At 44.1% G+C, this 13,212-nt stretch overlaps 2 protein-coding genes across 3 annotated transcripts; both read right to left on the bottom strand.

Annotated features, from left to right (window-relative positions):
* Positions 1-3,102: 3,102 nt before the first annotated feature.
* On the bottom strand, positions 3,103-5,483 carry LOC123181573 (F-box protein At5g49610). Of its 2 annotated transcripts, none has more exons than XM_044593871.1 (2): positions 5,323-5,483; positions 3,103-4,448 (listed from the first exon to the last, which is right to left on the bottom strand). In XM_044593871.1, the coding sequence occupies exon 2, from the start codon at positions 4,424-4,426 to the stop codon at positions 3,308-3,310; it is 1,119 nt and encodes a 372-aa protein (XP_044449806.1). In that variant the 5' UTR covers positions 4,427-4,448; positions 5,323-5,483; the 3' UTR covers positions 3,103-3,307. The 2 variants fall into 2 exon arrangements, with proteins under 2 accessions (XP_044449806.1, XP_044449814.1); XM_044593879.1 differs by having other exon boundaries at positions 3,103-4,445.
* A 3,812-nt stretch (positions 5,484-9,295) lies between these two features.
* LOC123181562 (uncharacterized) lies at positions 9,296-12,161 on the bottom strand. Its single transcript, XM_044593860.1, has 2 exons — positions 11,966-12,161; positions 9,296-10,569 (listed from the first exon to the last, which is right to left on the bottom strand). Exon 2 carries the CDS (start codon positions 10,551-10,553, stop codon positions 9,411-9,413), a length of 1,143 nt encoding a protein of 380 aa, XP_044449795.1. The 5' UTR covers positions 10,554-10,569; positions 11,966-12,161; the 3' UTR covers positions 9,296-9,410.
* Positions 12,162-13,212: the final 1,051 nt, after the last annotated feature.

Below are 13,212 nucleotides of genomic sequence, written 5' to 3'. Positions count from 1 at the left end.
ATCAAGAGGGGTGTGAAGCGCGAGATTTCCTTCATAAAGTTTGGGAGATTATGGGATTGGTGTGGTATGCTCGGCCACATCTACAAAGAACATGCCGAGAACGTTCACTCACACAGCCTGGTCTGCCCATGTTTAAAGAACTTGCACTAGACTTGGAGGATGTGTTAGGACCCTCGAACTAGAATAAGTCACGTTAGTGGGTGCTCTATTTTTTTTTTTTTGAAAAGTAGTGGGTGCTCTAGTGGTATTGCATGGAGAAGTGGCCGAGATAGGGGAGATTATTACAGCAAGAAAAGTTGGCTTCTCTAGCCGCAACTTTATTTATTTATAAAAGTAGACGCTCAGATGAGGATGATCACAATCTCACTAGGTTTAATCTTGGTTTTGGTGGCCAGATTTGGTTGGGCTCCCCCTCAACGGTGTGGGCATCTCTGTAATAATCTCTATTGATCAATAAAAAGCTAGCAGATTTTTCTAAGAATCATAATTCTGCACAGTGGAAAATAAACTCAAACATGCGCAAAATTGGCCATAGGTGTCACAACTGAATATCACTAGCAAGTTTTCCTATGTGCATCTGACAGAGAAGAAACACATGCATGCATCCACGGCAACTATAGGAAAAAGAATATGCACACAAGAAATATTACTGTTCAGTTACATGAAATGAACGGCTCAGCCCTGGAACCTTTGAGTAGCATGCCGCATAATAATAGCAGTCCCATTGCTCATCAAGCTGACCATCTTTAATCTCACTACGTTTCCCGGTGCCAATGTTGTATGACAAAAGATTATTTGTCTCCTTACGGAAGAGGACGAGAACCTCCCTTTCCAAGTCAAGAGCAACAATCGAATAATCATGTAACCAGGACCAATACTCTCCCTTGAGAAGGGAGTTGTCTGTTCCAAACACATCTCTCATGCAAAGACGATGCTTTAGAGACCACTTGCAAGGACGATAAGCATCGAGGCTGAAAACTACAATTGCACCACCATCCTTCTCTGGTAACGCACACCGCAAGAACCCTGCTGATTGGCCAAAGCAACCATCCCGACAGTCACCTGGTAGCTGTATAGTGTGATGACAGGGCGACTTGCCAGAACTCATTGTCTCCAAACCTTCAAACACAACAATCTCATCACACATGGTCTGCACATGCAATACTCCCTTTGTAAAATTGTGTCGTTCATTGACAAATATCCCATGATTCCCCCTCCATGTATCATCCACAAGCCACGTGGATAGGTCAGACGAGAACACATCAAGCTTGTTGACAACGCGTGAAGTGTTGCCGAGCTTCCGTTGAAAGTTGAAGACATAGAACTGCGCCGACCATGATGGATCGTAAGCAAAAAAGTTTGTATAGCGGGAGACATTTGGGCCATACAGAGTATTGAGAACAGGAAGCTCCATCCACTCTTCTGTTGCCGGGTTGCAGACAATGAAGCGGCGAGTACCTTGCGAAGTATACCAGCTCTTGTACAGGCAAAGGACTAGGCCATTGCAGCAGTCCACAAGTTCTAATTTCTTGTACTGTGGAATGAACCTAAGTGCTGCATCGATTTCCTCATCGTTTCCGGACATGCTAATAAGATGGATACGTGACCCGTATTGGCCATGGTACAAAAGTCCAGTGGATTTTTTTGGCAGCTTTTGATGGTAGTAAGGATCAGAGGAGAAGGCAAGTCAGGCCTTGCAAACACATTTGAAGCGGCAAAAAGACTTGAACGGCACTCGAGACAGGATTTCCACCATCAAATCATCCGGTAGACTAGCAGTAATAATCTTCTTTGAGTTCATCTTTTATGGCAGTTTACTGAAAGAAAAGTTTGACAAGATCAACATGGAAAAAAGAAATTATTCTTTGAACAGGATAACAAATAAGTTTAAAGGAATTAAACCAATTTATTTCAAAATATCAGCTACATTATTGCCTGCGTCGATATTACGCACGTGTGGTATAAGATGAAAAAAAAAATAGGTTTATGGATCATGGGACTTTTAGGCCAAATCAGAGCGCTTAACTTTCGGTTGAGGTTGCCGGGACATGCTACCCATGAAGAAATCAAATCGACGAGGCCTAGATTGAGTTGTGAGGACATGTAGACTTACCTTGTGCTGGAGCTGTATATGCGGTGGCGGTGCAGTCTGCAGCAGCGTGAACCGTGAAGCAAGGAACCACCAACGGAGAGGACGGATGCTGCGGTTGGCTGAGACGACTTCGAGCGGACGCAGTCGTCGACGAATGGGCGGCGACACCACGAGGTAGGAGGTGAACAGCACGGTGGAGAGGCCTGCAACGACGCCGGAGAAGGATCGATACGGTGGCGACTGCTCGATGCTGCTGTGCAGTCGTGAGCCAGAACCGGAAACGGAATCGAAACAGATCGTGGCTAACAGATGGGGGTCTGGAGCGGCTACGCCCTGATGGGCCGATGGGCTAAACAAGCAAGCTTTATACCAGTCCACATATAATGTGGATCCGTGTCTAAAAACGAACATATATAATGGATTCCTGTGTCCAATGGCGTTATTTGAAAATTTTATAAATGTTTGGACTCCAATAGCTATTACGTGGCATCTTCTTCAGATCAGGTCAATTAACAGTTGCCACCATTGATGTCGTCAAAGAATATAGACGCTCCAGGAGAGGCCAACTCTTGGTGTTGCCATTCCTTCCTCCACGATTGTCAGTTTGTCACTAGCCACTGGAGCAATTTAACACCAAGTTACAGGAGTATTACTACTGATTAAAGTGCCTCGTGTATCTAGAACAGGAGGATCGAGAGGAGAAGAGAGATGTCTGCTGGTATAATCGACATGTTCTCGTGTTTCTTCTATCTCTGATTTCTTTTTAAATGTTCAATCTCTCTGGCAACATACGCTTCCCCAAAAGAAAAGGGTGGAAGTTGTTGCAAGTGAAGTGAGCAATTGCGCAGCTGCTGTTCCGTTCAGAGTAAAAGATAAAAGAAAAGAAACAATAATGCTATTGGGACAACATTCTGGGTGACAACATGAGTTGTGCTCAACCATGACAACAGCAGCTAATTTGCTTAGTCAGAATGTTCATCAGGAGGTTGAGCCCGTTTGCGACGATGCTATTACCAACACAATTCTTTACGGCGGAAATCAAACTCAAAACTTGGGACATGGGTGTCACAACTGGAACATGAATACTTAAAAGTGTACTGCATAGGTCTGACAGAGGAGAAACAGAGGATGCAGCCTCTGAATGAGAAGTGAAGATGCAGTAGACAAAATGCATACAAGAGATGCTACTACTAACTACTTCGGATACATGGCTCATCAGCCAGCGAGCTTTGAGTAACATGCCACATAAGAATAAAAGTCCCCAAACCAGTAGAGCCAGACATCTTTGATCACACTAACTTTCCCAGTGTTGATGTTGTATGACAAAAGCTTCCGTGCCTCCATATCGAAAAGGAAGATAACATCTCGCTCCAAGTCAATTGCGACGATCCGGAAGTCACACAAATACCCTTCTCTGCAAGAAAAGATGTCTCTCCCAAATGCATCTCGCATACAAAGTCGATGCTTCAGTGACCACTTGCAAGGACGATGCGCATCAACACTGAAAACTGCAACTGTACGACCACCATCCTCTGGAGACGCGTAATGCAAGAACCCCGCTGATTGGCCAAAGCAACCATCCCAACAGTCATTTGGAAGCTTAATAGTATAATGATTGGGCCGCATGCCATAACTTATTGCCTCCAAGCCTTCAACCACAAGAATATCACGAATAATGGTCTGCACATGCAACACTCCACCAATAAAATTGTGTGGTTTATTATTAAGTCTCCTAGGATTAAAACTCCATGTACCATCCACAAGCCACGTGGATAGTTCAGAAGAGAACACGTAAAGTTTGAATGCCCAACCGTCGGCATTCTCTTGAATGTTGATGATATAGAAGTGTGCCGACCATGACGGATCGAAGGCCAAAAAGGTTCTACAGTGGGAGCCATCTGACTCAAGTGGGTGAGGGTGAGATTCAGGAGCACGGACTGTCCTCCACGCTCGTGTTGCCGGGTTGCAGACAATGAAGCGGCCCATCTCTAGAGAAGTATAGAAGCTCTTGTAGCGGCAAAGAATCAGGCCACTGCAACAGTCTACAAGCTCTAAGCGCTTGTAGTGCGGCACGAACGTAAGAGCTGCATCAATTTCCTCGTCTTTCCCAGGGAGGCTAAGAAGCTGGAGATCAGAGATCCACTGTGGTTTGTGCAAAAGACCAGTGGGAACTTTCAGCAGCTTCTGTTGGTAGTGTGGATCAGAGGAGAAGGCAAGCCAAGCCTTGCAGACACATTTGAAGCGGCAAAAAGATTTGAACGGCACCCGGGAGAGGATTTCGACCACAAGATCGTCGGTTAGACTAGTAACAACGAACACCTTCTTGGAATCCATCTCTTTATGGCAGCCTACTCTACTGGAAGGAAAATTCAACTATGTTAGAACGAAAACAGAAACCATTCTTTGAACGTAGTAACAGATAAGTCATAATGCAATCCAATCCACTGAATATATGTTTTATCTAGAACAAAGCAGTTGCTAGCAAAACTGACCTACAGTTTAGGATTGCAGAAGATAAATAAGTGGTCTGAAACATGCAGTACACAAGAAAGCGTGTGTTCATAATATCCATATCCACATCCACATGTATATAGCTTAACTGCATGTGTTCGAAAACAATGTGATTCAATATCTAAATTCAAGTATGCATGATAAATTAACCGAGTATTCTATTTTTAGAATGACAGATACTCCCTCCGTCTCAAAATTCTTGTTTTAGATTTGTGTAGATACGGATGTACCTAATAATACTAAAACGTGACTTGATACATCCGTACTTAGACAAATCTAAGACAAGAATTTTGGAACAGAGGGAGTATATTTGTACGCACGTGCACACTAGATGTTCCAAACACAGCCGGAATGCAAATCTTTATGCACCAAGCCATCCGATTTTGAAATTGCCTATCGATCCCCATCTCCATCCTATCAATTTCAAGTTCCTAACTATCTGAAACTCTGAACTGCTATGGCAGATGGCGAACTCGTCACCTAGTTCCATACAAGTTTATTTTTTCTCTTAGACGATTTTTCTCTCAGATCTCTCTAGGTGTATGCGCTCACTCCAAACAGGAAAACCATGAGCAATTGACAGTGCCCATAGATCTATACGTTAGGGGTCATCACGGATCGGAATGGTTCGCTTGCTCTGAAGGGGATCTGCTAGGGTTTGGATGGGAACAAGTCCAGGGAATGGTGAGCGACCACAGCCCAAGTCCGGGGGAGAATACCTGAGGGGGGTCGAGTTGCCGCGGTGAAGACGGCGGGCGGGGCGGAATTAGAGCAACGCACCGGCGGATGCGCTCCGGCGGCGGCGAGGAGAGCCAAGGCGTGCCACCGTGCAGCGGGGTTGGGGGCACTGGGCCGAGAGCAGCTATGGTCTATGGGCTGAGAGTAGCTAATTTTTATTTTTATTTTGCTTTCTCATTTTGTTAGGACCGTTTTTATTTCTCTTCATCATCTGTTTAGCTTCCACTCCAAAAAAAATTCTGTTTATCTTCCACTCCTAAAAAAAAAATCTGTTTATCTTCCACTCCTCAAAAAAAATTCCGTTTAGCTTGGGCCCCTAGAAAAACTGTTTAGATTCTAAGGTCCCCTCAAAAGTAACCCAAATGATAACGCTTGTATGTGTGGCACTTAACAACACGCCCATACGCATTTGATGCTGTTCAATTCATTTGCGCGAATTTTTTAGAGCAGTTGTTATCTAGGTCGAGAGCCACGTAAGCACACAACATCGTGTGGGCGTTATCATTTAGTGTCACACGTGTGGGCGCTCCTCGTCCGAACGGACACAGGACGCTCGCCCGAACGTTTGGGCGAAACTGCTCATCTTCGCCCACATGATGCTCACAAAATGATAGATGGCAACTACAGGTGTGCATACATGGCAACTAGTTAATCACACACGGCAATTATGATTGATCATATATGGTGACTATGGTTTAACCACACACGACAACTACAGGTGTGCATATGTGGCAATTAGTTAATCACACACGGCGACTATGGTTATTAATACATGGCAAATATGGTTTCACCACACGTGGCAACTCTAATTAGTTAGACATGGCAACTGTATTTAATGATACATGACAGACATGTCAACTACAGTTAATTACACATGGCAACTAAAGTTGATTACACACGGCTTTTGCACTCACGTGGTGGGGGTGAGTAGTTGCCACACAGGGTCATGTGGGCCGTCATAGTAGCACCCAAACGTGTGGGCGATTTTAATGTTCGCCCACACGGGACCATGTGGGATGTCTCCTGGGTACGACCACATGACTCGTGTGATCAGGTATCCATTGTGACATACGTGTGACAGTTATCAGTGTCCAAAAGTAAGATTTCAAGACACATTTTGCAAGAAAGGATTAAAAAACACCAATGCATGTAATGTTTCTGCTCATTTAGCGGCCGCTCATGCATTCGCTACAGTTAATGCATATTAGTGCATGTGTTTAATTTAGGTAGTTTTATGAGCTAAGAAATTTATTTCAACATTCACCATTTGTCTTGGTTGAGTAGATTTTTAAGTTTAAACCAGAATAAACTTATGAAGTTAGAAAATGGTTATAAATAAAAGAGTAAATCCCAGTTTATACCTCTTCTTTTGGGCATGATGAAAAAAAAAGTACTCCTTACCATGCCAGATTCACTCTTGAGTATTTTCTGTGGGCTTATTACTTTGCTTGTCCTTCTTCTTTTCATGCAAAAGACGTGTTACAGTTGTAGATATCCAATGTTGACCCTTAAACCCATGCATTTGTTTGGACTGCGCAGTTCAAATATGTTTTGTTATCCAATGTGGTCCTGCATTCGTCCGTGGACCGATCCGAATGTCCTTTTTCCGAAAACTGGAACCAAACCGGGGGCTTTGTGGGTGTCTAGATCGCTGCCAAGCACACATCCGACAACCTGACCCCACCCAGAACCCTCTATCGTGTTGTCTCTCTAGTAGATGTGTTGCTTCCCGCGCCACATTCATGCTGACCTAGAGCTGCAGCGGTCGGCATTGACGTCGCTCGAGGTGGTCGGGCGGGAGGGCAGCGTTGACCGATGCGACCACTCGGACCACGCCGCGTAAATGTGGATGTGTTGTCCCGAGAAACCAACTTTGGCAAATGTGTCACATTGAAGCCGGCCGACTATTTGTTCGCCTGGCCGTTGTTATTTAAGCACGGCGCCGACACCACCCACGTCCACAACACACTCTCTACTCCATTTCTTCACGCACATCTGTCTCTCCTGCCTTCCTTCACTCACCGACCATAGGCAAGTCCTGCACCTCGGCGCCGGCAGGCAGCTCTGGATTGCTGCGTCGTCGCCCTCGCTCTCCGGGGCCATCTCGCCCCTTGGCGGACGGCTCCTCGGTGAAGGAGGAGATCGTCATCTTCTCCAGCGACGAGAAGGACCAGCCTCCGCAGACGCCCGTCCCCTCGTAGGACTCGGTGATTGCGGTACGGATGTAGAGTATGAGGAGCATATATGTCTTTGATGCTCTAGCGCTCGCTCCACTACGACCTCGGTCCGGCGGCGCCATCGGAGACGCTTCTCTACACGTTAAGCCGAAGCCTCAGTCGCCTCCTCGCCGTTGGGTGAAGGTGAACCTCCTTCCCTTTTTGATCTCCTTTACGAAACCGCGGTGTCCAAATTGGACGTCATATCAAGGAGGAGCTGTTGTCACCACCTCCCTGCCGCATCAAGTAGAAGCAACTATCGCCACCGTCCCACCACGTCAAGGAGGAGCGGTTGTCGACACCACGTAGCCGCGCTGGAGGTGGCCTGCCCTACCTCGGCAGCGGTCGTGGACGCAGCTCGTCCTCGCAGAGTTCACGGACTATGATGCTCGCAACGGCTTGAGCCTTTGACTGGTGGAAGACTATGGTGGAGATGAGCAAGCGTCGTCTCCGTCGCCTCGACAAGGAGAGGGTGAAATACGGCGACGAGTTATCTCTCCATGAGACCGCCGCCGCAGCCGCCTGTCTCTCCCCACGTCCGCGGTGGCCTCAGCCGCACAACGCGCAGCATAAGACGAAATGGAGAAGATACTCCGCTAGCGCCAGGCGGCAATTAGGAAGCCCTGCCGTGACCCTACCACCGCTCGAAGCCAGACGATGACGGTGACAATGGTGCCTCCAGCCAGCCCGCACGATGTACAAGGTCACCGTCAAGTACAGGGTAGTTTTTTTTGTTCTACTAGTTTACCTCAACGAAATATCGTCCGGATATGCAAAAAATATCCAATTGAATAATCGTTCAGTTTGTTTAAATTTGCATCAAATTTATCTATTTTTGTTAAATTCTGTTCAAAATGTGACCAAACATTTGCTGCTAGCTTTGGATAGCTGGTTCCCGCATCACTGTCCATAGACTGATCCCTACTAGTCTGCGGACGGGTACAATGTTCGATTTAAGGGTCGGCATTGGAGATGCCCTTATAAGCTGTCGCGGTGCTTTTGAATCACCTACATCTGCTGTTGCGGCAGGAAATGCGGTTCAGAGAAGAAGGTGAAAGAAAGAAAGAAATAAAGAAAACAATGAAGTGAGAGCGGCGTTTTGGTGCCCGGGTGCATCTGCACCCGGTCAAAAAAAAATTCGTAAAAAATTCAGAAAAATTCAAAAAATTCCAAAACAAATTAGGGTGGTAGAAAATTTGATGCGTGAGGTACGCTCCAATTTTCAAAACATTTGGACTTCCGTGCAGCTCTCAGCAAAAAAGACAAATTAGACCAGAACAGTATATGAACAGTACACATTTTTACAGACCTCCGATTTGTCTTTTTTGCCGAGAGCTGCACAGAAGTCCAAATGTTTTGAAAATTGGAGCGTACCTCACGCATCAAATTGTCTACCACCCTAATTTTTTTTGGAATTTTTTGAATTTTTCTAGTATTTATTTTGATTTTTTTCGTGAGCGCAGGTGCAGATGAGCTCGGGCTCAGATTCGAATTTTCGACAATGAAGCTATTATTTAACATTATGGGTTAGACATAAAGTCATGCTCAAGCGTGACAACATCACCCAATTTGATGTATCAAAATTTTCAATTTTCCCCTTGAGGTTACACAACATTATTTTTTTGCGGTGGAAAACAAAATCATACTGCATACTTGCGCATGTGATTCACAGAAGGAACATGAATATTAATTAACATTCCATAGAAAAATTGAATAATTACTTAACAAGTTTCTTGGCTATGTCTGACAGAGGAGAAACAGAGGCATGTAGCCACAACAAATGACAAAAGAAAAGGTGCAGCAAACAAGTAATGCACATAATGTGATGTTACTCAGTTCATCAAATAATTGCCTCAGGCCGGAAGCTTTGAGTAGCATGCCACATAAGAATAGTACTCACATCCATGGGTGAACCGATCATCTTTGATCTCATTAAGCTTCCCAGTGTTGATGTTATACCACAAAAGCTTTTTTTCGTACTTCTCGAAGAGGAAGATAACACCCCTTTCAAAGTCAAGAGCAACAATCTCAAAATCACATAACCACTGTAGGTACTCTTCAATGGGAACAAAGTCGTCCCTTTCAAATGCATCCCGTATGCGAAGACGATGCTTAAGAGACCACTTGCAAGGGCGATAAGCATCAAGGTGGAAAATTTTAATTACGTGGCCACTCTCCTCTGGACATGCCCACTGCAAGACCCCCAAAGATTGGCCAAAGCAACCACCCAAACAGTTTTCTGGAGGCCGGATAATGTAATGACAAGGCACCACGGCAGAACTCATTGCCTCCAGGCCTTGAACCACAAGAATCTCGTTTGTTTTGTTGGTCTGCACATGCAACACACCACCTACAAAACTGTGTGGGTTCTTAAACCGTAGCCTATGATCCGAGCTCCATGCATCATCCACTAGCCAGGTGAAAAGTTCAGAAGAGAACACCTCAAGTTTCCTTATACCCATTGGCCGACCTTTGGCATTCTGCAGAAAGTTGAAGACGTAGAACTGTGGCGACCACGACGGATCAAAGGTGAGAAAAGTTGTACAACGGGAGTAATTTGAGACATATGGGTGATTGTTAGTGTTAGAAACAGGAAGAGCTCTCCACTCTTGTGTTGCTGGGTTGCACACAATGAAGCGACAAGTATTTCCAAAAGTATAGAAGCTCTTGTAGCGGCAAAGGACTAGGCCATTGGAACAATCCACAACTTGTAATTGCTCGTGATGTGGTATGAATCTAAGAGTTCCATCAATTTTCTTGTCGTCTGGGGACATGTTAACAACTTGGATAGAAGACCCGTTATGGCCTTTGCACAAAACACCGGTGGGAATTTTTGGCAGCTTCCGGTTGTAGTGAGGATCAAAAGGGAAGGCGAGCCATGCCTTGCATACACATTTAATGCGGCAAAAAGTCTTGAACAGCACCCGAGAGAGGATTTCCACCACTAGATCATTTGTTAGATGATTAGCAGCAGTAATCACCTTCTTAGAATCCATCTTTTATGGCAGATTACTGAAAGGAAAATTTGACAAGGTCAGCATAAAAAGAATTCATTCTTTGGTCATGGTAGCCAATAAGTTACGTTGGAACTCAATCAAACGATCACTTTTATTTTGAATGAAGCAGTTGTCAGCAAAACTGAGATGTTGTTTAATTATTTGCAGAATTAAAATGGTTCAAAACATGCAGTGGTACTAAGGGAAGTGTATTTCCATCAGATCTTAGCAATCTACCTCTGCTTGCATATAGTTTCGTTGTGTGTGCGTTGGAAAACATAGTGATTTCCCATGAACAATCTATCTCTAGCTAGGGTGAAAATGGACCAGAATTTGTCAGAAGTAGCCTAACTTTTAGTTTTTGAATCGTTTACCCGAAGCGGCAACAGAGTACAAATAGTACCGGTGAAGAAGGCAGACGAGTTCCAAGTGGACACAAAAATGGACTACAGTAGTATTTACAAGAACACATAAAAAACAGTTCCGGTAAATAACACGTCATACACGTCAGAAAACACGAAAAAACAAGAAATTAGGTCACTTCCTATGGTGTTCATGAGTTATAGTAGTATCATTAATTATTCAGATAGTTCAGCAAAAACTTCTAAAACATAATGAAATAAATAGCAGCTACATTACTACGTGCATATTACCTGTGGGTATAAGGCTGGCCATAGTGGGGGTAACAACAGTAGTATCATATAAGGCTGGTCGTAATGGTAGTATCATAGCTAGTATCATGCATGCCAACTAGGCAAATTTGATGATGTGTCATAGCATTAAATAAAGAAAGAGAGGGTGTAGTATCATATCATGATACCGTATCATATTAAATGTTGTGCTACTTTGTGCCATGCATGGCAATAAATAGAGTACTACATGATACTAATATATGATACTATGCATTAGGGAGGTAGTATCATACACTAGTATCATATGCATGATACTAGTATATGATACTCCCCATTACAACCAGCCTAATTGGGACTTGCAAACATGCTTACGTGGCAGATAATTAAAGAAGAGAGAGAGAGAGAGAGTCATAGTAACATAGGTAAATACCGTAACATAATAAATGTTATGCTACTATGTGTCATGCATGGCAATAAATGAGACCGCCTATGATACTACTTTATGATACTATGCACTATGGATGTAGTATCATACACTAGTATCATATGCATGATATTACTATATGTTACTCCCCACTATGACCAGCCTAAGATGCAGATCCAATGTTTTAGGGATCATCGGTATTTTTTATGATCCAATCAATTGCTTACCCTTCGGTTTAGAGAAAAAAAAGTGCATGCATGGCTTTTAAATTTACTAACCATGCCGTCTATGCACTCCAACAACGAAATCAAATCGACGAGGCCTAGATTGAGTTATGCGGAAATCAGACGACTTACACTTGCCTGTGCTCGTGCTATGCTAGCTGTGGTCCGTGGTGGTGGTGCTCGATGTACGGGCGGCGCGGGTTGGCGGCGACACCGCGCGGTGTTCGTTCCGGTGACCCAGCCCGGTGGAAGACACGCGCCGACGCCGGAGAGGAGCGATCGATAAGGTAGCGGCGGCTGATCTATTTTGCTGTGCCCTTGTCCTAGGCTTAATTTCACACTAGGGTTTGGAGCTTGGACTATATTGACGGACTGATGGGCCTATCCTTTATACAACGCGCTCCCAAGTAATGGACCGGCCTATTTTGCTTTTGTCTGTTTTATTTTTAAGTTATTACTTCCTTTTTCTCTGTATTTTTCCCTTTTGGTCGTTCTTTTCATGAAAAACTAATGAAGGAGTACTACTTCGGGAGCCCCTACAAGGGTCACCTGGGAAGGGTAAAGAGCGCGCCACTTGGCGCTATCAGCTCTGGGCGCTCCGTTCAAATATTTTTTATTTTCCCTCACGCGTTTTCAACTTTTTAGATGTTTTTTTCTTCGGTTTTTTGGTTTTCCACAGGTCTTTTTTAGCTTTTGGACCAAAAAAATGCGCTAAAGGTGTGTTTTTTTCCTTCTGTGAGAGGCACGGCCGTGCCTCTTGGAAACGAAAAAATGCATTTTTTTTCTTTTCGTGAAAGGCATGTATTTGCTTCTGCGAGATGCATGTTGTGCCTCTTTCGAAAGGGAAAAAACATGCTCTCAATTCGGTTTTTCGTTAAAAAAACGTTCATCAAAACCTACCAACATGGGATGTAGTTTTGAAGATCTCGACGCGAGGAATCCAACGGTGAAAACGGTTCAAGATTTGGACACATGATTTAAGAGATAAAACATTTTGAATAAACGGATCTACAAAAAAAGTGAAAACTCTGCGACAGTGCGCCACTTGTCGTGACGTGGGAAGGTGTAGTGGTTTCGGTTCTTCTCTTACTTTTCGTCTCCCTTTGCTTTTCCTTTTCTTCTTTTATCTTTTTATTTTCAAACCTTCCCACGTTGAGACAAGTATTTTTATGTCAACTTACTTGGAATATCTTTCTTGACCCACATGTAGGTATAGTGGACACTTGTGGAGGAGACTGGGTTCAAGGTTTTTGAATGCACAAGCAGAATTCATACTTAGTACGGGAATTAAGGCTAGCAAAGGCTGAAATAAATCATGCATGTTGGAGGATCCATAACAACTAAAATAAAATATGCATAACAATGCGATCATTAGGTTG

This window comes from Triticum aestivum, chromosome 1A (genome assembly GCF_018294505.1).
Source record: "Triticum aestivum cultivar Chinese Spring chromosome 1A, IWGSC CS RefSeq v2.1, whole genome shotgun sequence".
In the NCBI taxonomy this organism is placed as follows: Eukaryota; Viridiplantae; Streptophyta; class Magnoliopsida; order Poales; family Poaceae; genus Triticum; species Triticum aestivum.
The sequence above is the reverse complement of the archived record's forward strand: the minus strand, read 5'-3'. Positions and strand labels throughout refer to the sequence as shown.